At 43.1% G+C, this 25,505-nt stretch overlaps 1 protein-coding gene across 2 annotated transcripts in view; it reads right to left on the minus strand.

Moving 5' to 3' along the window:
- ADPGK (ADP dependent glucokinase) overlaps positions 1 to 24,041 on the minus strand; it is a 32,355-nt gene extending 8,314 nt beyond the window's left edge. For both annotated transcript variants that reach the window (XM_072809534.1, XM_072809533.1), the window contains exons 1-4: positions 23,771 to 24,041; positions 15,824 to 16,049; positions 12,214 to 12,276; positions 646 to 766 (exon numbers count right to left, since the gene is read on the minus strand). In XM_072809534.1, coding sequence (XP_072665635.1) covers positions 646 to 766; positions 12,214 to 12,276; positions 15,824 to 16,049; positions 23,771 to 23,997 — 637 coding nt within the window. In that variant the 5' untranslated portion in view covers positions 23,998 to 24,041. The remainder of the gene's footprint in view (positions 1 to 645; positions 767 to 12,213; positions 12,277 to 15,823; positions 16,050 to 23,770) is intronic.
- Between the last annotated feature and the right edge of the window lie 1,464 nt (positions 24,042 to 25,505).

Here is a 25,505-nt window from a genome sequence, read left to right on the forward strand (position 1 = left end):
CAGTTAAAATATGTTTAGGTATTTAGGGTTCTCTAAGAATCAGATCTGTAGTCTACGTAACACACAAAATCTTCTGGGAGGGACACCGGATGGGCCGGATTTGGATTGATGAACACCGGAACAGTATATAATGGGAAATAATATAAGTGTTGTTAAATACAAACTCTTCCACTTACACACCCAAGGGAAAATAAAATGCTTCAAAGGAAGTTTGCCAGGGGCTTGGAATCAATCCTGAGCAGCTTGGAACAGTTGGCCAGAAAAGCCTGGAGCAGAATCCAGCACCATGCTGAACAGATGTTACATGCCCTTCTCTTTCCTTAGTAAGAAAGAAAAACTTTGTACATGTGTGTTTAATACATTTTCATTTTGATTCAAGATGCCAGCTTTCCTATAGCCTGATATTTCCAGGGTTCAGATCAGTTCTGTCTGTAGATCTCAGAATTTTCTTCAGTGCTCAAATTCTCTCTATTCTCAAGACAATGGCCAGCATCAGCTCAGCAGAACCAGGTCAGGAAACCTTCGGTCAGGCAAGAAAAGGTCCTGCCAATTTACAAAGATAAATTTCTAGCACAGTCACACCTCAGCTGGACAACACACAGTCCCCCGCCTAGTCTCATACCGTTACTTACTCATTTCTCTTACCTGCTTGATATTCCAAAATAAGGTGGAACTCATCCATTTCCTGCAACGACTCTGGTGGAACAAATACATTATCATCAAGAAGTTCATGCAGCTTTGGACCAACTGGGCCACAAAGAAGCACCTGGAGACAAGATACAGGAAATCTGTCAGGAGACCCATCATTTTCCTACAGAATCGACAGTAACTGAAAAGGTATGTCCAGGCCACTTCTATCCATTTCAACAAGACACTAGAATTCAAATCTAATTCTGAAAGCTTTTGGTCTGGAGGTATGTCATAAAAGGGGCTTTTACCAGGGCTTGGGCCTCTAGAGAGAATGGCCACCAGAAATGAGGGGTTGACTAAAGACTCGAATCACACCTGTTAGATGCCTATGTAGCTGTGGAATCATACACTCTGCAAGTGACGGAATATTTGTCCCCCAACCCCCACATTCTTAGGTTGAAGGCTAATTGCCAATGTGACAGTATTTGGAGATAGGGCTTTTAGGAGGTAATTAAGGTCAGATGAGGTCATATAGGGGAGGAGGGTCCTAATCCAGTAGGATTGGTGGCCTCATAAGAAAAGGAAAAGGGAGAGCGAGATCTCTCTTTCCAACACACCCACTGAAGATAGGCCATGTGAGGACACACCCGAAGGTGACTGCAAGCTAGGAAAGAAGTCCTCACCAGAAACTGGACTCTGTTGGATCCCCGAAGTTGGACTTTCCAGCCTCAAAATTGTGCCAAAATAAATTTTTGTCGTTGAAGCCACCCAGCCGATGGCACTTTGTTGTTATGGCTAACCAAACAAAGACACCCCCACCCCCATTTTCTTTTCATTACTCACTCATCCTATGTAGGCAAACAGATACAGGACGTTGTCTGCTCAGAACAGTCAGATGAAAACAATTCTGTCTGAATTTTACATGGTATAGAAAAGAGCCTCACGATCACATTATGCTCCCTAATCACAGGACCTAATTTGTGGGATCAGCCTCCCCATTATACTCAGCTGTTATGCGAGCAGAAAAGTCTTCCATAGATAAGAATTAAAGAGCACCTCAATTCACCAAGTTGTGGGGAGGTACTCTCCAACTTTTCCCAAACCCTTTCTTCGACTCCAACCTGGGTCTCTCCCTGGCTGTTTCTTCTAGAAGTTATTTCACATCTGCTGCTGTTCCTCAGTTCCAAAAAGCTGCTGCTCCTGCCATGCAAGCTCTGGATCCCACTCAAGCCAAGCCAACATGCTCAAAACTACCAAACAACGGGGCTTAGACAGGGGTCACTAAGGAAAGTCCTCAGAGATGATCACCACCACTGTGGATTTAATATGCTCCTCCCAGAAGCTTCAAAAGGCATTTTACTTGCTAACTGCTTTTGTACAGCTACCACTTTACTTCTTTTCTCTAATTCCTGGCCAAACTTCACCCTCCAAGATGAGAGAACATGGGCCAAATTTACCACCTGCCCAAAACAACAACAACAAACAGACAAAATATATGAAACGATGGTTTTCAAAACATCTGGACATTTAGCAACAAAAGACAGTGATCCCTAACAGGAAAGAAACCAAACTCAGTAAGACCTACAAATGCCGCATCAAATTACCCTAAAAGAGTTCCCAGATATTACAAAAATCTGAAAGAGTTCATCAGCAGCAGACTTGCACGATAAGAAATGTTAAAGGAAATCCTTCAGGCAGAAGGAAACTGATGCCAGATGGAAATAAAAATCTAAACAGAGTAATGGGGGAGCACCAGAAATAGTAACTCTGGGTAACTACATATTTAAATCTCTCTAAAAGAGAGATTTAATCAATTGTTTAAAGAGCAATATTAACAACACAGAATGAGGTTTACAATAGACACAGAAGAAAATCATATGACAATAACAATATAAAGACCAGAGAAGAGAAATGGAAGCACCTATTCATTATAAAGTACTCAAATTATAAATGAGGTACGATCCCTGACAATAGATTATGATGGCTAAACACATACATGAGAACTCTTAAAACAACCACTAAAATAACAAAGAATTATAGCTAATAAGCCAGAGAAGATAATATGAAAGCACAGAAAAATAACTCAAAAAGAGTGCAGAAAAAGGAAAAAAGGAAGAGTTGGGACAAACAGAAAACAAAGAGCAAGATGTCAGACTTAATAGTTCATGGATGGGCTATCAAATAGCCCATTTTAAGAAATCACAGGATTATTAGAAAGCACTTTGAATTGAATGAAAATAAAACTACAATGTATCAGAATCTGAAATGGCTAAAGAAGTACTTAAGGGGAAATTTATATCACTAAACACCTATATCCGAGAACAAGAAAGTCTCAAATCAATGACCTCAAGTTCTACTTTAAGCTAGAAAAAGAAGAGCAAGTTAAACAATATAAAACAAAACTAATGAAATACAAAAGAAAAAAAAAAAACAGAAAATACAATGAAACCTAAAACTCATTATTTACTGAAAAGATCAATAAAATTGATAAACCTCTAAGCAAACTGATCGAGAAAAAAAAATCACAAAGGGAAGTTGCAGAATAGAAAAATCCTGAGCTCACCTCCTCCCACAGAGACACGGAGGCTTCAACTACATAGAGAGCATCCCTCTCTGAGAACAACCTGAGGATTTGGAGAACAACTCTTCCATGTCAAAGACACAAAGAAAAAGACTTACTGAGAAGGACAGAGGGGAGAGAGATACAATCTGGGAACCAAACCCCTGAACGCTGACCATACCTGTGATATTCTTCCTATTTATGGTCAGGTATCTTTTCAGACTACAATGGTATGATAAATGGAAATCCATTCCAAGAAAAAAAAAGTGGAAACCAAACACATGGAGGCATAACAACATGCTACTAAACCACCAGAGGGCCAACAAAGAAATAAAAGAAGAAATTAAAAAAGAATACCTTGAGATAAAACAAAAACAAAAAACACAAAACCTTGAGATGAATGAAAATGGAAACAGTATTTTAACATCTTTGGGACATAGCAAAAGCAGTTCTAAGAGGGAAGTTTATAATACGGCCTATGTCAAGAAATAAGAAAAACTCAATTTAACCTTGACCTAAAGGAACTAAAAAAAGGATAACAAACAAAACCCAAAGTTAGCAGAAAGGAAATGATACCAAAGATCAGAGCAGAAATAAATGAGAGACTAAAAGATCAGTGAAACTAAGGGTTAGTTCTCTGAAAAGACAAAAATGATATACTCTTAGCCAGAATTATCAAGAAAAAAAAAAAGGCTCAAATAAAATCAGAAATGAAAAACAGAAGGCACCACTGACACCACAGAAATACAAAGGATTATGAGACTACCAAGAAAAATTATGTGCCAAAAAACTAGAAGAAATGGACAAATTCCTAGAAACGATCTTCCAAGAGTGAAACAGGAAGAAACAGAAAGTCTAACACAACTGCACCAAAAACCGTAAGATATCTAGGAACAAATCTAACCAAAGAGGTAAAAGATCTGTACTCTGAAAACTACAGAACACCTATGAAAGAAATAGAAATGACACAGAGAAATGGAAAAACATTCCATGGTCATGAACTGGAAGAACCAAAATATTGTTACTGTTACAATGCCTATACTACCCAAAGCAGTCTACACATTTAATGAAATCTTTATCAAAATACCACCAGCATTTTTCACACAGCTAAAACAATCTAAATTTGTATGGAACCATAAAAGATCCCAAATAGCCAAAGCAACCTTGAAAAAGCAAAGTAAAGCTGGAAGCATCACAATTCTAGACTTCAAGGTATTTAACAAAGCTCTAGTGATCAAGACAATATGGTGCTGGCATAAAAACAGATATGTTTTTAGATCAATGGAAGAGAACAGAAAACCCAGAAATGGACCCACAATGTACGGTCAATTAATCTTTGACATAGCAGGAAAGAATACCCAATGGGAAAAAGACAGACTCTTCGTGTTGGGTAAACTGGACAGCAACATGCAAAAGAATGAAACTGGACTACTCTCTTACACCATACACAAAAATAAATTCAAGTGGATGAAAGGCTTAATTGTGACGCCTGAAATCATAAAAATCCTAGAGGAGAACAAAGGCAGCAACCTCTGACATCGGCGTAGCAACTTCTTAGATATGTCTCCTGAGGCAAGGGAAACAAAAGCAAAAATGAACTATGGAGACTTCATCAAAATAAAAAGCTTCTACAGTGAAGGAAATAATCAACAGAGCTAAAATGCAACCTATAGAATGGGAGAAGATATTTACAAATGACATATCTGATAAAGTGTTAGTATCCAAAATCTATAAAGAACTCAAACTCAACACACAAAAAACAAATAATATGGTTCAGAAATGGGCAGAAGACATGAATATTTTCCAAAGAAGACATCCAGATAATTAACAGACATGGGCAGCCGGGTGGCTCAGTGGTTTAGCGCCGCCTTCAGCCCGGGGTGTGATCCTGGAGACCCGGGATCCAGTCCTGCATCGGGCTCCCTGCACGGAGCCTGCTCCTCCCCCTGCCTGTGTCTCTATGTCTCCCATAAATAAATAAATAAAATCTTAAGGGCAGCCTGGGTGGCTCAGTGGTTTAGCGCTGCCTTTAGCCCAGGGCCGGATCCTAGAGACCGGGGATTGAGTCCCACATCGGGCTCCTTGCATGGAGCCTGCTTCTCCCTCTGCCTGCGTCTCTGCCTCTCTCTCTGTGTCTCTCATGAATAAAATAAATAAATAAATAAATAAATAAATAAATAAATAAATAAATAAATAAATAAATCTTAAAAAAAAATTGACATATGAAAAGATGTTCAATAGCATTCATCAGGGAAATACAACTTAAAACTACAATGAGCTATTACCTCACAACTGTCAGGATGGCTAGACTGAACAATGCCAGGATGCAAGAGAGAAGGGAATTCTCTTACACTGTTGGTGGGAATGCAAACTGATACAGCCACTCTGGAAAACAGTATGGAGGTTCTTTACAACGTTAAAAATAGAAGTACCCTATGACCAAACAATTGCCCTACTAGGAATTTACCCAAAGGATACAAAAATACTGATTTAAAGAGACAAATGCACCCTGTTTATAGCAGCATTATCAACAATATTTAAATTATGGAAAGAGCCCAAATGTCCATCAGCTGGTAAATGGACAAAGAAGTCGTGGGGGTTGTATGTATCTATACACACAATGGAAGATTACTCATCCATAAAAAAAAAATGAAATCTTGCCGTTTGCAACAATGTGAACGAAGCTAGAGTATATTATACTAAGTGAAATATGTCAGAGAAAGACAAATACCATATGATTTCACTCATATGTGGAATTTAAGAAATGAAACAGATGAACATAGGGGTAAAAAAAGAGAGAGGTAAATCATAAAACAGACTCTTAACTATAGAGAACAAACTGAGGTTTGCTTGGAGGGAGGTGAGCAGGGGGATGGACTAAATGGGGGATGGGTATTAGGAAGACACTTCTGAGGATTCTGTATGTAAATTTTGTTTTTGTTTTATTTATTCATGAGAGAGACAGAGAGAGAGAGAGAGAGAGATGCAGAGACACTGGCAGAGGGAGAAACAGGCTCCATGCAGGGAACCCAACATGGGACTCGATCCTAGGTCTCCAGGATCACGCCCTGGGCCAAAGCAGGCACTAAACCGCTGAGCCACTCGGGCTGCCTGTTAATTTTGTATGTAAGTGACAAACTCACAGAATTCTACTACTGAAACTAATATTACACCATATGTTAACTAACCGGAATTGAAAAAGAAAACAGCTAAGAATGATGGATAAAACAAGATTAAAAAAGAAAACAATAAAATTTCAAATGCGCATGTTCTGGCAAGATAGTTAGAAATCCTGACTCTGGAAAATAAGGCAAGAATCTAGACATTAGAAAAAAGAATCGTTCACCACAACCAAGTGGGATTTATTCCAGAGATGCAAGAATGGTTTAATTTCTGCAACCAATCAGAAGACAAAATTAATATAAAAACTTTCAACAAAGTGGGTACATTGGAAACATAACTCACCATAATAAAGGCCATCATATATGACAAACCCACAGCTATCATACTCAATGGATCAGGAACAAAACAAGGATGCATCTCTTGCAACTTTTATTCTAGTACTGGAAGCCCTAGCCATAGCAATCAGAGAATAAAAAGAAATAAAAGGCATGCAGACTGTAAAGGAAGAAGTAACACAGTCACTATTTGCAGATGACATAATACTACATATAGAAAACCCCAAAGACTCCACCAAATAACTGTGGGATCTAATAAATGAATTCAGTAAAGTGGCAGTACACAAATACACAAAAATCTGTTGCATTTTTAAACAGTAACTTGCAGAAAAATTAAGGAAAAAAAATCACACTTATAATTGAATCTAAAAGAATAAAATGTCTAGGAATCAATTTAACCAAGGAGGTGAAGAACCTATACTCTGAAAACTATAAGATATTGATGAAAGAAACCAAAGAAGACATGAATAAATGCAAAGATTAATATCATTAAAATGCCCATACTACCCAAAGCAATCTACAGATTCAATTCAATCCCTATTTGCTATACCAATAACATGTTTTCACAGAACTTGAACAAATAATACTAAAATTTATATAGAACCAGAAAAGACCCGAATAGCTAAAAGCTGGAAAATCACACTCCCAGATTTCAGGCTATACTACACAATACTATAATAATCAAAACAGTATGGTACTGGCATAAAAAAGATCAATGGAACAAAATAGAGAGCCCAGAAATAAACCCACGATTACATGGTCAATTAATATATGACAAAGGAAGCAAGAATATAATACAATGGGGAGAAAACAGTTTCTTCAACAAATTAGTTGGGAAAACTGGACATTTACATGCAAAAGAATGGAACCGGGCCACTTTCTTACATCATATACAAAAGTAAACTCAAAATGGATGCTCAATATCACTAATCATCAGGGAAATGCAACACAAGTCAAAACCATAATGAAAGATCACCTCATACCTTTCAGAATAGCCAGTATCAAAAAGAAATATCAAGTATTGACAAGCATATAAAGAGACTGATGTACACCACTGACAGGAATGTAAATTAGTACAGCCACTGTGGAAAACAGTACAGTACAGTTCCTCAAAAAGTTAAAAATAGAAATACCATATGATCCAGCATATCTACTTCTGGGTATTTACCCAAAGAAAATGAAACCACTAATTCTAAAAGATATATTTATGGGGTGCCTGGGTGGCTCAGTTGGTTAAGCATCCAACTCTTGATTTTAGCTCAGGTCTTTTTTTTTTTTAAGGTTTTATTTATTTATTTATTTATGAGAGAGACAGAGAGAAGGAGACAAACAGGCAGAGGGAGAAGCGGGCTCCATGCAGGGAGCCCGATGTGGGACTCGATCCCAGGACTCCAGAATCACACCCTGGGCCAAAGGCAGGTGTTCAACCGCTGAGCCACTTAGGTGTCCCTTAGCTCAGGTCCTGATCTCAGGGACATGAGTTCAAGCCTGGAGTTGGGCTCCATGCTGGTCATGAAGTCTACTTAAAAAAAAAAAAGAAAAAAAAAAAGGTTTATGTACCCCTATGTTCACTGCAGCATTATTTACAATAGCCAAAAGATATGGAAGCAACCTAATAACCATTGATAGATGAATGGTTAAAGATTTGGGACGGACACACACCCACCCACCCACCCCCCCCCCACACACACACGATAAAATACTACTCAGTCATAAAAAAGAATGATACCTTGCCATTTGCAACAACATGGACGGACCTACAGGACATTATGCTAGTGAACAAGTCAGAGGAACAAATACCACATGATTTTACTCCTATGTGGAAACTAAAAAAGCAAAACATATGAACAAACAAAAGTCCTAAATACAGAGAACAAACTCATGGGTGCCAGAAGGAAGGGTGTAGGGGATAGGTAAAATTGGTAAAGGGGATCAAAGGGTACAAACTTCCAGTTGAAAATAAGTCACAGGGATTGAAAACATAGGAAATATAGTAGAAAATATTATAATATCTTTGTATAGTGCCAGATGATTATACTTATCACGGCAATCATTCTGTAATGTATGTAAATGTCTAATCACTACCTTGTATGTCTGAAAGCAATATTGTTTGTCAACTGTCCTTCAATTAAAGAAAGAAAACCAAGATGAACTTCCCAGGAACAAAACAACCCAAATTACAAATATCAATAGTGAGCGAGTTAACATCACTACAGAGTCTACCGATCTTAAAAAGGATAAGAAAATATTACAATTAATTTTATGCCAATAAATTCAACAATTAGATGAAATGGACAAATTCCTTGAAAGATGAAACTATTAGAGCCTACTCAAAAAATACAAAATCTGAATTTCTCCAGATCTATTAAAGAAATCAAATTTGTTGTTAAAAACCTTCCCACATCAAAAACTACAGGCCTAGAGGGTTTCACTGGTGAATTCTACAAACATTTAAGAAAGGTATCATACCAATTCTACATAAACTCTTTTTAGAAAATACTGACACATTTCCCAACTCATTCTGTAAGGTATTACCCTGATACCAAAGCCAGGCAGATATACAAGAAAAATACAAACCAGCATCCCCCATGGAAACTATGCAAATTTTTAAAGCAAAATTTTAGTAAACTGAATCCACCAATATATAAAAAGGAAAATACATCAAAACCAAGTGTGGTTTATCCTAAGGATACAAGGTTAGTTTAACATTTGAAAACCAATGTAATTACAACATATCAAACTAAAAAGTGAAAACTCTTCATTTGACCAAACCCAACATCTACTCCTAATCTTGGCTAAATAACATAAAAACATTTTTTTATAGGCACTCTTTCCCCCTGAAATCTAGTTTCTAGTCCACTAAATCTGCCTTTGCTATATTCACCAGGGTCGACTTCTGAGATGCAATATAGCATGGCCATTAAAAGTGTGGACTCTGAGCTCTACTCCTTACTAGGTATATGACCTTGAACAGTTCTAACTTCTCTCGTGCCTCATTTTTCCTATCTACAAAATGAGGATAATAATAGACTTCTCTTATAGGGCATTATAAGATTAAATACATTAACATATGCAAACCACTAAAAACAGTGCCTGACGTATAGTAAGAGCTATGTAAGTGTTAACTATTATTTTTATTATGATTGGAAAATATCTAGTCCTTAATCTCTGGTTGTTCTCAGATAATCACTCTGTCCATGTAGAGAAGCATTTTAGCAGATTAAACTAATAGAGCAGTATGGGGTGGCGAGGCCATGGCACAGCCGAAGTTTGAATCCTGGCTCAATCATTTCCTGGCTATGTGTCCTGGGGCACACTACTTAACCTCTCTGGACCTCTTTACTCATGTTTAAAAGGGTGATAATAGGGGCAGCCCCGGTGGCGTAGTGGTTTAGCGCCGCCTGCAGCCCAAGGCGTGATTCTGGAGACCTGGGATTGAGCCCTACATTGGGCTCTCTGTGTGGTGCCTGCTTCTCCCTCTGCCTGTGTCTCTGCCTCTCTCTCTCTCTCTGTCTCTATGAATAAATAAATAAAATCTTTAAAATAAAAAAATAAAATAAAATAAAATAAAATAAAATAGTAAAAGGGTGATAATACCTTACTTCTTCAGATTGTTGAAAGGATTGTGTAGATATCCCTTTTCTTTCCTCAAATTCCTACAAAGGCCAGACTTATTTTACCAGGATGCCTTCCAATTGAACTGGCTATAGGCCCAGCCTTTCAAGAAACCAACAGCAAATGCTGGCCTCTGAAGAGGTCAGTATTGAAAGGTAAATCTTATATTCACCTAGGACTTCTAGGGTGTTGTCCTCTCAGAGGCCAGAATTACCTCTCAGGGTCATGAGAATGGCCTTTTGGGGACCAGGATTCTGATGGCAAGAGCCTGGGCTCCAATGAGCTTCAAACTGATCTTCTTTTCTATCCATTAACCACTGGTATTTCTGAAAGTCAGCCCTGAATTTCTAATCTCTACTTGGGAGTTAATTACCACCTATAAAGACAGTGGCTGCAAAAAAAAAAAAAATCTCTATTTTCCACCCTAATATCTCATGAAAACTTTAATTCTTATTAAAATGCCAACATTCATACTTTAATATACTTTCTACATCTATGCACATCCATCTCTTGGATGTAGTGTGGCTCCTTATGTGTTTTTTCCCTTAAACAGCTGATTATCTGTATTTCAGGGTATCTGTAGGGTTTTGATTCTGTGTCCCCGACCCGTATTTTTATTTTCAGGCTGGTTCCCTCAAACCTGAGGACCATTCATGGTTTCCCCCATCTGTTACCAGTAGCCACATCTATTCTGCAGTTCTCAAGTTTGTTTACTCTGGAATCATCTTTGTCAAGCCTATCTTCTTTGTCCTCACATACGGTCTAGCACCAAGTGATTTCAATTTATTTATTTATTTAGTTATTCTTTATTATTATTATTTATTTATTTATTTTGAGAGAGAGAGAGACAGCAAGAGGAGACTGCACACACACAGGAGGGAAGGGGGAGAGGGGGAGAGAGAATCTAAGCAGGCTCCACACCCAGCATGGAGCCCAACGTGGGGCTCAATCCCATAACCCTGAGATCATGATCTAAGTGGAAACTGAGTCAAAACGCTCAACCGACTGAGCCACCTAATAACACCTGAAGTGAGTCCATTTTTAGTAGGCTTTAGATACATGTTTCTCCCCTTCTGGCTGCTCTAATCCAAACCTTAATCATTTTACAGTTGGACTCCTTGCTGGCCTCCTCCCCTCAGACCTACTTAACTCATAGCAGAGGACCTTCTTAGTCACATGTCATTTTGAACATAGCAGTCATTTTCAATTCTGTTTAAACCAAATGATTTAAGACTTGAAGACACCGCTCTACTGACCTCTATCTAGAGGCCTTCATTTCCAACACTCTGGATTCAGGCTCATCAACACAGCCAAGTATGTTTTTTCCCTTCACTGTGTGTTCCCCAGTCCTGGATACTGATTCCAGAGCCCAAAGCCTCTTAACCATCACGTGATAAAGTATTTAAGAATGTGGGCACTAGGGGATCCCTGGGTGGCGCAGCGGTTTGGCGCCTGCCTTTGGCCCAGGGCGCGATCCTGGAGACCCGGGATCGAATCCCACATCAGGCTCCCGGTGCATGGAGCCTGCTTCTCCCTCTGCCTGTGTCTCTGCCTCTCTCTCTCTCTCTCTGTGACTATCATAAATAAATAAAAATTAAAAAAAAAAAAAAAGAATGTGGGCACTAGAGTCATAGGTTAGAATAGTTCCATTTCTGATTAGTTGTGACCCTCTATGATTCAAGCTCCACGTGGAGTACCAACCACAGCACCAACTAGCCTCAGCTGTTGCTAGAACTGAGATTATCTATGTAAAGCACCGTCCAGCACACAGTAAGCACTAAAGAAGCATTAGCTATTATTCCGGTCTCACTATTACTATACTGGCTCCTAACAAGAGACCTAAGGTCTGGAACATACTAGGTGGTCCATAAGATGAATATTCATTCTTGCTCCTGAAATTATTGAAACACTAGTGAAAGATACAGGTTTTAATTTGGGAATTTGACCTACCTTTAACTCTGAGTTGGCTGCAAATTTCTGTCCAATTAAAGCTGCATTTCCTCCTACATAGTGCTGTAAGATAGTTCAAGGTTATTAGACAGTACTTCAGCAAACCATGTTACCCAAGCTTAGCAATTTCTTAGTTTATTGAATTTATAGTCTTTTTTTTCCAAAAAAAATTGGTGGCTGGTTTACAACAATGACACATAGATGAGGTTAATAACATCGTTAACCTCCTAGGTTAACAATGAATTATAAGCAGAGGTGAAAAAAAACAAATACACGAACCATGAAAATTAGTCTAACAGTCTTAACTATAGATCAAACCTGGCCTTGAGCTTCCAGGAAGCCAGGACAGATAAAGGAAACATGAAAAACATGGGCAGATCTTATCTTCTATGCCACAGTCCTACTAAAATGAGTGTATGACTGCGTCACTGTCCTCCTAAAAATCATTCAATCGATACCACAATGAACTAAAATCCAACTCAAAAGTGAGGCACATAGGCCTTTCCTTATCTCCCCTCCCTTCTACCCTCCTCTCCTGTGCTTCCCTCCCACACCATGCTGGCAGCTCTCTGAGCCTGCCTTTCTCTTTGTGCTTTTAGCACATGCTATTCCTCTGCTCAGGATGCCTGTCTTTTCTCATGCACTGGAAAATCCCCAATTACTTCTCAAGAATCAGTTGCACTCACCTCTTCTGCCAGGCTTGCTGTCCCCTTACCTCACTGCCACCTCAGCCTCTACAGCGCCCCTCCCAGACAGGAATACAGATCCCTTGCTACCCCTATACCAAACCTCCGCTAGAGTCCTACCCACTTGGGCTACTGTCATCAGGGTGCAAGACTAGCTCCCTCAGGACAGGACCGGCTGTCTTCTTATAGTAAATGCTCAGTTTAAATCTAGCAATGTTTGTTGCTAGATTTCGAGAAAAAGGTGTTAGAAAACATAAAGGGTTTCCTGGGAGCAAGTCTAAGGGTAAAGGGCCCTAAAATAGAATAATAGTTCCTAAATACCACCTCTCTCAGCTACAGACCTGGTCCTTGAGAGAGAGATGACTCAAGACTGGTATTCCATGTTGCTGACTAAGGATGGATCCATGTGCTCTGGACACCTGACAAGCAGGAGATAAGGCTGATGCTCTATTGTGAAAACTGAGAGGCCTAATCAAGACTCCTACCCGGATGGGATGCCAGCACCTCACCTTCCAGTCCTTGGCAGTATGGAGAGGCACAGACTAAACAATTCAGTTCTAGATTCTAGACCTTGCTTTCATCCTAAGCTTTGTGTTCACCAAAGTCCAGGTTCAGGTAAACAGTTACAGCTTTCTATAGGTAAATTTAAAGCTTTCTGTGATATATAGGCTAAAATTTGGTCTTTTCATGTTAGCATGAATTTTTTATTTGCCCATGATGGCCAGAAGAATTTACTAAAAATCTTGGGGGAAAATATTAAGATTCTATGAAGTGGATTTAAAATTTTTCATGTAATAGTTTTTTTTTTAAGATTTTATTTATTTATTCATGAGAGACACAGGGAGAGAGAGAGAGAGAAACAGAGTCACAGGTAAAGGGAGAAGCAGGCTCCATGCAGGGAGCCCCATGTGGGACTCGATCCCGGGACCCCAGGATCACACCTGGGTTGGAGGCCGCGCTAAACCATTGAGCCACCCAGGCTACCCTCATGTAATAGTTATTAATGACTGTTTTATGAATCTGCTTATGGTTTAAGGGAGTTTGAAAAAACACCAAGTGAAGTGTCACCCTGGAGGAAGGTAAGGAAGTACATTTTAGGACTCATAATTTTAAGAAAGAACTTGGACAATCAAAAAAGCTGGGTGAAGTTTTTATACAAAAAAAAACAACTTTTTTTTTGCATTATGAAACAAAAGCCAGGATCAAGGCAGAAAAGAATAGAAACTGAATTAGTGGTTCAAATACTATGACCATAAAGACTTTTTGCAGCAACTAGTCATCATGTTAGAACTACCCAGATTCTTTCATAAGAGATCAGAATCTCAGTGAGCTCAGCTATAAAAATGATTGCAGCTGACATCTTAAAAGCTTGTTGTCTGCTTTACAAACTCAGCTGGGTAACGCCCGTGCCTACTTCTAATGTTCAAATGGGAAGCTTCAAAAGAAAAAAGAACTTTAAAACCTTAAATGTTCTCAAAATAAAAGTGGTCATAAAGGATGGCCTGTGAAAGGTACCAATTAAAAATAGCATTAAAAGAACTCCCTGAGTGGAATGCCTGGGTGGCTCAATGGTTGAGCACCTGCCTTCGGCCCAGGGTGTGATCCTGGAGTCCCAGGACTTGCATCCGGCTTCCCGTGGGGAGCCTGCTTCTCCCTCTGCCTATGTCTCTGCCTCTTTCTCTAAGCCTCGAATGAATGAATGAATGAATGAATGAATGAATGAATAAAACCAAAAAAACCCAGGAACTCTCTAGCAAGAATCACATCCAGACTGAGAAGACTAGCCAAAGCAGGATTTAGGTGAGTAAAAAGAACTGAGGGGTAGAGGGACGCTGAAATAAACAATCAAATTCCAGCCGCAAGAGGCATGAGGGCATGCGTAGCAGTAGGTATGCTAGGGTGAGAGCCTGGGTCTGCAGGCCCAGCTCTGCCTCTTGCTTTGTGAACCTCAAGAAAGTATCTGGACCACATGGACCCCAAGGCTTTATGATCATCATGTGAGCCTGGGGACCCCTAAGTTCTGTCCATCTCTGACAGGTTCCACCCTGTAGGCGAGGAGTTCTCAAAACAGGGTTATCAGAACAAGAGCATCAAGGAAACTTCCCAGAAGGGAAGTGAATTCCTGGGTCCCAGCCTGCACCTACCGAATCAGAAACTCTAAGAGCAGTTGTTTCAATAACCTCTCCAAGTGATTCTGTGTTTCAGGTCTGAGAACCACTGATCTAGACCAGTGCTTCTCAACCAATGCGATTTTGCTTCCCTAAACTCTCCCCAACCCTGGAAACAGGTGACCATGTCTGGAGACATTTTTAACTATTTCAACTAGGGGAGGATGGGAGTGCTACTGCCTGTCATCCAGTGGGTAGATGCCAGAGATGCTGCTGAACATCTTACAACGTGCAGGAGGACAGCCCCTACAACAAAGAATTCTCCAACCCAATGCATCAGTAACACTGAGGTAAGGAACCTGGCTCTGGATCACTCAAGCAGAGGTGAGGATCCAGGCCTCCCTTGTCCATGCCAAAGTTACAACCAGTGCTGTGTGTCTGGCTTTTTTCTCTTGCTCAGGAAGGACTCCGCCATATTATGATTATACCATGTTATTAGCCACAAGCAATATCCAAATAGGAGGAGGCATCTTTACCTTAAGCTTGGGTAATATGAAGAAAGAGCAATTTAATGGATAAACCAAAATTTCAGTCACTATACTTCATCAATGTTGGCTGAACTGAACTGACTAGAAACAGCAGAGTTAATGGAAGTTCAGATACACAGCTTTACAGAAAGGGAAACCAGAAAGAGAATTCCCAACAACCACCCTCCAGAAAGACTGGAGGAAAAGTTGTTTGGTTGCTTCTAGGACCCTTACAAAATGCTATCTTTCCCCACCTTATCTTAATTCACTGCTGGCGAACCAAACAGACCTGGGCTCCTGGGAGCTCGGATGCCATCTGGGCAATGTCCTGGAAAGCTTCCTTATCGCTGAAGAAGCGCTCGGCTGCAGCTCCCTTCCCCATGAAGTGAACGAAAGCTTCCTCCAGATCAGTCCGCGAATGCAGAATGCTGTGATCCTTCCCATTCCCAGGATTCAGGCCAAGCGCCTGCAAGAGCTTCACCCCTGAGAGCACTACATCCACACAGGCATTGACTCTGGAAAGAAGAAGCAAAGAGACAGTGTGAAAGAAAAAAGGAGAGGCACAAGGGCAGGTACTTTGCATCAACAACACAGAAATGTTTCCAGGAACTGTATTCAAACAGAAAAACCAACGAAGCGGATTTGAAACCTCAACTGGGAAATAAACAGCATGTGGCAGAAAGAAGATTCCTTTATCTGGACAAATGTCTTATTAGAATCAGAACACAGGAATCTTTCCAAAAGGATGGCAAACTTTTACACTAGTTGAAAAGATAGGTGCTCAGCATTTTGGAACAAAGCTATCTCAATAACACAAATACAGCATTTCTGAGAAAATGTTGGCAGAGCCCAACTGTCTGGATTCATACTGGGTTTGTGACTTGAGCAAGTCACTTTAACTTCCGGGTCTCAATGTCCTCACTTACAAAATGCTGTTACATAGGTGTCTAATCCAAAGCTGTTTTGAAGATTAAGTTAATATATGTTTAGGAACACTGCTTGGTGGAAAGTAAGCAAAACAGAAGTTTTGGTCAAAAGCCAAGTATCAGATACCTTTCCTTAGGATGGTGGTAAGATACACTAAATACCTAATATCTAAATACTCCCAGCTGAAACTCTTCAAGAGTTGTGGTGCCTTAAAACTGAGGCACACCTACAGTCTTACAACAATTCATCACTTGGCAGGTGTTCACTGGGTGAATCCATGACCTTTAAAAGTTTTGTAAGAAGCCAATGCTGCATTATCTGGATGGCTCCAAGGAACCAAATAATAAAGCACTATGGTTGTCTGGCATGGCTTCTCTATGGTCTGCACAGAAAAGTTCTGGCTTATATTTGTAATGTTACTTTGCTAAATAAAAATCATCCCTTACAAGAGAACGGTTAAATGATTTGGGTAGCTAGAAGAGGACTTCCTGCCCCCACCTCACACTCCCTTTTTTTTCTGCCTCTATCTCCTGGGGATGTCATTCTTGCCAATGGGGCTAGATGACCACACAGGTAGCTCGAAGCCTCTGAGAAGGCCAAGGCTCACAGCAGGCTAAAAAAAAAATAGTTCCAGGTGATAAGGATGGCTGGGCTTCCAGGGTAATTTGGAGCAGTTGTAAAAGTAGACAGTATACTCATCAATAGAGAAGGCCCAAAGGACTGGATACTAGTGTCGAATATAGCTACAATGTTTCCCTTCTAATGTCTTAAAAAGAAAAAAACCCTCTTGATCTGGAAATTAACACATTAATTCATTAATGGTGGTAAACTCTAAGAGGAAGGAGACTGAGTAAAGGAGAGAAATTTTATTTTTCACTAGATATATTTCTGATTTTTATAGGCATATATTACTTTTGTCATAAAAAACAATTTTTAAGAGGTTCGAACAGAGGCTAGTCATCACTGATCTCACTCAAGCAAAGTTTATGAGGGCAAGGAAGAGACCCATCTCTCCTAATGACACATGCTGACTGCACCCCCATCATAAGGATTCTATAATTTTTCCTCTATGGATCCCATGCTTTTAAAAAGATTTTTACCTACCAAACAGCATTTAAATACTCAAATTTTCTTATTCTTTTAAAACAAAGATACATACATACTCTGGCCAACTGGAAAAGTATAACCTAAGAGTTACTATGGTTTTCTGTGAATAAAACACATTCACGTGACAGGTGCTTAATATTTAAAACATATTCCTTTCACAGCCCTACATAAACCAAGTACACCTTATAAAACTGGTCTCAATTCCACCACATACAGGGCGTTCTTTATTTCTACTGGATGCAACATTAGATGTCCAAAGGGTAGACTTTTTTTTTTTTTTAAATTTATAGAGAGACACACACACACAGAGAGGCAGAGACACAGGCAGAGGGAGAAGCAGGCATCATACAGAGAGCCTGACGTGGGACTCGATCCAGGGTCTCCAGGATCACGCCCTGGGCCGCAGGCGGCGCCAAACCGCTGCACCACGGGGGCTGCCCCAAAGGGTAGACTCTTAATAGAAATACTCTCCCTGGGTTCTCAGAAAGAAGTAGATTCCCTAGTTTCAGACATGTGCAAGGTTGGACAGTGAGTGATACTATTTCCACCAAACAGCCCTATCTGGAAAATGTCTCCTAGTGGATTTGGGTCCTGATTCTGGAGAGCAAAAGTTCAGACGCTGAGGGAGGGATTCCCACATTTGCAAACAGTGGCTTGCACAAACATATCACCTTCATCTCCAGTGATACACTGAGACCCTGAACAGGGTCTGATTCTTTAAAGATGAGAATGGAGAAGTTTGCAAAAGTTCCAAAAAAAAAAAAAAAAAGGAGCAAAACCAAAAGCAGCAATGTTCAGCATATGTCGTAACACAACATAAAGCCCAACAGAACTAATTTTGAGTAAAAAATGTAACTACAATAGGAATATTTTCCACCCTTCCTTCATCACGTCATGAAAAAGACTTACAAAGGAAAAAAATGTATTCAGTTGCTTTCCATAATAAAAATAATTGAACCTCTATGTGCCAGACACCAAACTAAGTACTTCTCCATGTGTTTTCTAGTTATACTTTAACCAGAGCAAGAAACTTCCTCTGCACTTACCTCAATTCAACAGCATCCAGAAATGTAAACAAGCACATTACCTACGGTGCTTTATTATCCAGGGAATTAAAAGGGAGGGAGCAAAAGAACCAGAAGACAAAATTATGCTCATTTGACTTTAGGCAGAATTTCAGAGTTGAGTAAGAAATGTATAAAGGACTATAATGTGAGTTTGGAGAAAAATAGAGACACAGATGAAATAACTGGAAAACAAAGCAAGGCAACAGATGCTGAATGTCCAAATAAGAGGAAGGGCTAGAAGGGCAGGGGAGTCTGGGCTTCCAGGTCTACTGCCAGAGGCTCTTGGGGGTGGGGGAAGGAGGCACAGTTCCCCTTCTAGACTCCAAGTTGTTGTTTTTTTTTAAAGATTTATTTATTTATTCATGAGAAAGGGGGGGGGGGGGCAGACACAGGCAGAGGGAGAAGTGGGCTCCATGCAGAGAGCCTGATGTGGGACTTGATCCTGGGTCTCCAGGATCACGCCCTAGGCTGAAGCAGGCACCAAACTGCTGAGCCACATAGGCATCCCATCTTTTTTTTTTTTTTTTTTTAAGATTTTATTTATTTATTTGAGAGACAGGCTCCCCACTGAGCAGGGAGCCTGATTCGGGGCTCAATTCCAAAACCCCAGGATTCTGACCTGAGCTGATGGCAGACACTTAACTGACTGAGCCACCCATGTGCTCCCTAGACTGCAAGTTCTTTAAAGGCAAGGATGGTGGTTCTCATCACCTCACTTCTGTTTCATTACCTGTAAAATGTTTCCTTAGGTTCTTCCTAGCTTTAACACTATACCTGAGATACTACAACAGGTAATCATCATCACCATAAGATGCAGAACTGCAGAGAAGAGAAATCAAGACGGGTAGGGGCAGTGGTCTCTGGACTGAGCTCCGGATGCTGCTCTGGACAGAGAAAGAAGGCTGGTATATGAAGCACTGCATGTAAAGCAGGCACTTTCAGACAGACCACACCAATTTGTAAAACGTGGTAAGATAGAGAAGTGGTCACAATGCTTAGAGCTGAGAGAAGTTGAGGTTGAAGGCTGACTACCATGGCAGAGGCCACAGCTACTGGAGCCTAAAATCAAACCCAGATTTATCTGATACTGAAGCCCTCACTGGGAGCATGCACAAGCAAAGATGCAGATGAAGGGATTAACTCTGTATGGATACAATAAGAATGTTGATCTAGTTAGAATGGAGAGTTGAACAGAGGAATAGAGTGAAATAGGTGTCAAACGTCAGGGTGAAGCCAGGAATGAACACTAGGTTTATCATTTACCCAACGAGTCTTTGGCACCAGAGTCCAATTTTGAGGCCGGGGAGGTGGTACGTTTTAGAAAGATGTGGTAGTGGGCTTGCATCTTTTATTCCTCTGGGTCCTTTCCACCAGCTCCTACGCTGGTGCCTCCCAGAATTCCACCCTTGCCATTTACCTCCCTTTCTGGTTCTCTCTCGGGATAATCCCATAGAGTCTCTGACCTCAACTTAACTACTGGCATCTTCACAGCCTGCAAGACTGCTCCTCAATATGCTCCTAAGCTTCGGCCTGTCAGCTGATGGCTCAGCTTCATTTGAAATCCCATAAGCAAGTGCACTGCCCCTTCTCTGAAATCCAACCTGTTATCTTCCAACACAAACTTGTTCCTTTTTCTCAATGTCTCTTATGGCAACAATGTGGCATGAACATGGAGACAGGAACAGGCTTACCTTGTGCCTCTGGTATTTGACAGCTGGGCAATTTTGGGCCAATCAATATTTCTAAGCTCTGGTGTGCTTATCTGTAAAAACTGGATGACAATATCTGTATCTACCTACTTAAGGTTGTTAGCTGTTACTCGATGTTAAAAAACTTGCCATTTTGGACTGCCTTTCTTTACCACATTCAACCTATTAGCAAATCTCACACTTGGCACTACTGCCAATGAAAAAAGGCTCTTTTCTCCCTTCGCCCAGATCCTAAAATGACCTCTTAACTAGGGTCAGGATCCCAAGACTTTCCTCCTTATGGACCACATTAAATTGTACACTGTGAGAGTGCAAATGAATATATGTGTGTGCGTGTTCTACCGAGAACTCAAACCACGACACCTCCTCCTCCAGATGAACTTCTGGTACAAGTACTGCAACTGCTCTCAACTACCCCTTTGCACAACCCCATCTTTAGGCTGAAAATCCCTTTGGGTAATGAAAAATGTTACCAATGTCTGTCTGGTACCCACACAAATGATGTGAAACCGTCAAACAGAACCACTACTCAAAACCCACCCTTTACATCCCCACTAGTTATTCTCAGAAAGATCTTAGCCTCATTTATCTACTTTCACTGCTTTCCCACCACCTGGTATAAAAGGTCCCTCTCTACCAGAAGTTCCTTGCCCTCAACTCAGGCTCAACTTGCTCTTTCTAAACTATGTACCTCACATTTGGTTCTCTCTGCCCAAGTGGACTTACTCCCCTACCCCTGGGTGGAGAAACCCCATTTTCTGTTTCTTCTCCCAGGACCTAAACCATGCAAATCATTATAGCAGAATATATTTTCCAGGATGGACTCAAGATATTCCATCCCACGTGTTCTCTTTACAGACAATCCTCCCATCAAGGTATGTCCTGAGTCCCATCTGCTTGAAACCATCTGCACCTGGGACAGCGGTGGAAGTGATGCTATGTGCTTTTAAGTTTAGGTCATAAAGGGCATTAAGGCTTCTGCCTGGTTGTAGGGACATTCTGTCTCCTTACCCTGCTGTGAGAAAGCTACGTAGCTGTGGCGGACAACCACAATCAACGTTTAAGAGGATTCCAATCCCAGACACAATCTGACTGAAACTGCGGGAGACCTCGAGTCAGAACTGCCTAGCAAAGCCTGAGTCTCAGAATCATGAGAATACACCAAATAACCATGTTTTAAGCTACCAAGTTTTGGGGGGATTTGTAGATGTAGCAATAGTAAATGGAAAACCTCACCCTGGGAGGAATTAGCAATCCTGGGAGGAATTAGCAATCTTTTGGAACACAAGTCTACTTTTTTTTTTTTACCACTAGTTCTGCAAAGCACTTTTCACAATTGTTGTAAACAGCACGGTGTGACCCTGTCCCCCCATCAATTCATATATTGAAGCCCTAACCACAAATGTGTGTTTTTGGAGACAGGGACTATTTAAGGAGACAACTAAGGTTAAGTGAAGCCATTATCCAAGAGGACTAATGTCCATATAATAAGAGGAAGAGACATCAGGGGTGTGCACCCAGAGAAAAGGCCATATGGTACACCTGCAAGGAAGGAAGAGGACTCCATGGAAACCAACCTTGCCAGCACCTCCCCTTGATCTGAGACTATCAGCCTCTAGAACTGTGAGAAAATTTACGTTGTTTAAGCCACCCAGTCTGTGGCACCCTGTCATGTCCGCCCCAACACTAATAGTGAATATATCTAGTTTCATCAATTGGGGTGGGGACCTTGTTTCACCCATTTCTGCATCCTCAGAACCTAGCACAGACCTGACACGTATTACGTAGTCGCTGATAGGTGTGTAAAGCCAGGGGGAATGCTTCAGACACTGATAAGGAGGGGCGCCTGGGGGGCTCAGTCGGTTAAGCGTGTGACTCGATTTCAGCTTAGGTCATGATCCCAGAGTTTTGGGATGGAGCCCCATAGTGGGGTCGGCTGCCTGCCCCCCGCCCCATGCCCCTGTTCTTTCTCTCAAAATAAAGAAATCTTGAATGAATGAATGAATGAAAGGAAGGAAGGAAGGAAGGAAGGAAGGAAGGAAGGAAGGAAAGAAAGAAAGAAGGAAAGAAGGAAGGAAGGAAGGAAAGAAGGAAAGAAGGAAAGAAAAGAAAGAAAAGAAAGAAAAGAAAGAAAAGAAAGAAAAGAAAGAAAAGAAAGAAAGAAAGAAAGAAAGAAAGAAAGAAAGAAAGAAAGAAGAAACAAACCCTAATAAGGAAGTGAAAGGGCCTGAACTTGAAAAAAGAGGTAAAGGAGACACATCGGAAGAAACGATATGCTGATTAGGAGGAAGAAAAAAAAAAAAAGCACTATTGGGTCCCCGCCCAGCTCAGCACCTGGAGCATGCAACTCTTGATCTGGGGATCGGGTGTGAGCCTCACACTGGGTGTAGACATTACTTAAAGTATCTTAAAAAAAAAAAAAAAAAAGGAAAAACAAAATTCCTGACATTTGCATGCTTTTTACATAAGACACCACGCAAGACTGCCGTTATCTCCCTTAATCTTCAGGGTAACTTGGCTCTTCCTTAGCCTTGCCCCAGCACTCACAAAAACTAGCAGAGTACTTCGCAGAAGGCCTGCCCCCCCCCCCTTTTCTTTTTTTTTGGTACGGTGCTTCTGAGTTGACGGTTAAGTTATTTAAGTCGAAGCGAGACTGGGTTTAAAGTCGGTGCGAGGGTGACAATTACACTTCTGCAGAGGGATACAAAGAAGGGAGGCACTGGCGGTGCGGGGGTGGGGGGGGTGGGACCCTCAACATGCGGTGTCACTGAAGAGGCGGAGGAGGAAAGGGCTTTCAGGGAGAAGAGGGCATGTTTCACGCACGGAGGGCTGGAGGGAGAGGCCAACGACGCCTAAGTCCCCAGGGAGCGCTGGGAGCGAGCGCGCTCGGCACAGTGGCGGTCCCCGAGCCACGGTGCTAAGCAAGGGGGCGGGAGGGAGATGAAGTCGGTGGCGCGCTCGAGAAGTTCAGAAGAGGGCGAGAGCCGGCAGAGCGGTGTAAGGAAGACCAAGCGTCTGACCGCAAAAGAGGCAGCTGCCCGAGGAGGAGCCGAGACAGGAATGGAGGCGGCTGGAGGGCGTCGGGCTGCGCGGGGTTCGCGGGAGGCTGTCAGGCGGGTCCCATCGAGAGGAGACGCGGCTGCGGAGAAGCCGGGCGGGAGGCGGCGGCGGCGTCCGGGGAGTCCTCGCTGCAGTGACGGGCCGGGCTGGGCCGGGCCGGGCCGGTCCCAGGCATCCGGCGCTTCCCGCCAAGGAGGCGGCGCGGACGCCAGCGCCGAGGGGCCTCCCGGGGGGGCGCCCGGGAAGCCCCGTCTCCGCGCCGCTCTCCCTCCCCGTCCCCCAGCCGCCCGGGCTCCGCCGCGGCGGCCCTCGGAGCGCCCGCGCCTCCTGCAGAGACCGCGAGACGCAGGCCCCGCAGGCACTCACCCCACGGCCACGCGGCGCCAACGCCGGGCCGGCCGGACGATGAGCGCGTCCCAGGCGGCCGCCAAGCGGCCCTCAGGGGAGCCGGGTCCCGGGGGCGCGGGCGCCAGCTGCAGCGAGCTCCACAGCGAACGCAGCGCCGAGCCGGGCAGCTGCGGCTCCAGCAGGAGGACGCAGCCCACCGCCAGCGCCAGGAAGCCGGCGTACGCAGAGCCGCGCCACAGCGCCATGGGGACGGAGCAGCCGCGCCCGCGGGCCACTGCTTTCCCGGCCCGCGCCTCTTCCGTCTCGGCGTGCGCCGACGTCAGCACGCGCCACGTCACGCCGGCGCGCCGCGGCTCCCCGAGGGGCGGGGTCTGCGCGGCTCCCGGGGGCGGGGTCTGCGGGGCGCGCGTGCGCGCTCGGGGGGCGGGGCGGGGTTTCGGCAGAGGCCGGGGCGCTGGGTCCCGGGCGGCCTCTCCGCCGTCCGCCGCGACGGTCCCCACCGGAGGGGCGAGGACACGCTCATCTTCCCAGTGCGACGAAGCGGAGCAGCCTCACGTTCCTGTCGGAGCCGGTCCGCGTCCCCTTGGGAGCAGCGCCTCCTCTTGATCCGCCGCTCGGCGTCTGCGGCCCCGCTTCGCCGCCCGCTGGCCGCTTCCTCTTTCTCCCCGGGGGAGCCCCCGGGGCACGCGGGCCGGGGCTTCTGCTCCTCCGAGGGCAGCCGAGGCCTCCGGCCCCTCGAGACCTCTGCCCATCCTCCTGCAGGGTGACCGGATTCAGAGCCTTAGAATAGCCCTCTTGGGGGCGCTGCTCCCTTTGACAATAATCAGGGGGGGAAATGCAGGAATGCACAGAATCTTGTGTCGCGGAGATTACGGATTTGGGTTAAGAAACGCGGGTTTCTCTTCCTTTGCGTGGGGAGCTCCAGCCCGCCCTCCTCGCTGTGCCCTTCTGTGCAGGAGCCGACGTGGAGAGCGGTGAAGCGAGGCCGGTCGCCAGCTCCTTCTCAGCGGCCACCCCGCACGGCCTGGTCTTCTTCCCTGGCCTGTTTCCTTGTGCATCTAGTCCTGCTGGCTCCTGACCTTGGCTTTGTGTCGGATTTTCCATTCTGCCCCTGACCTTTGGACTTGGCAGCGAAACCTCATTTCCCTAGCTTTAATCCTGGGTGATAGGGTTTATGCCCCTAGTCCAACAGCCTGCTCACCTCTCCATCCTGGCCGCCTGCCTTCCCCTAGGTCACCCCACCCAGCACACCTGATTATAGCCGCTCATTCAAAGGAGATATTCTTTTTTTTTTTTTCCCAAAGATTTTATTTATTTTTTTATTAGAGTGAGTGATTAGGGAACACGAGTTGGGGAGAGGCAGAGGGAGAAGCAAACTCCTTGCTGAACAAGGAGCTTGACTGGTGGTGGTGGGGGGGCTGGATCCTGATCCTGGGAGTCCAGGATCTTGATCTGAGCTGAGCCCCCCACCACCAAAGGAAATACCCACACAGGAGATTTGGGCTGCCAAGGAGCCAATGAGATTTGCAAGGAGCCATGAAACTGTCTTCTCTATAGAATTACCTGTCCCTTCTCCCTTCTCAGGTAGATATGTCAAATCAGTTCCTAGAGAAACTGCCCCCTCTCATGACCCGCTGTGGGCCTGTTTCCCTACCATCCCAGGGACGACTAAACCAGCACCTAACGAAAAAGCAGGGAATCTGCTGTGCCAGAGAACACTTTTTTTTTTAAGGATTTTATTTATTCATTCCCA

This window comes from Canis lupus, chromosome 32 (genome assembly GCF_048164855.1).
Source record: "Canis lupus baileyi chromosome 32, mCanLup2.hap1, whole genome shotgun sequence".
NCBI lineage: Eukaryota > Metazoa > Chordata > Mammalia > Carnivora > Canidae > Canis > Canis lupus.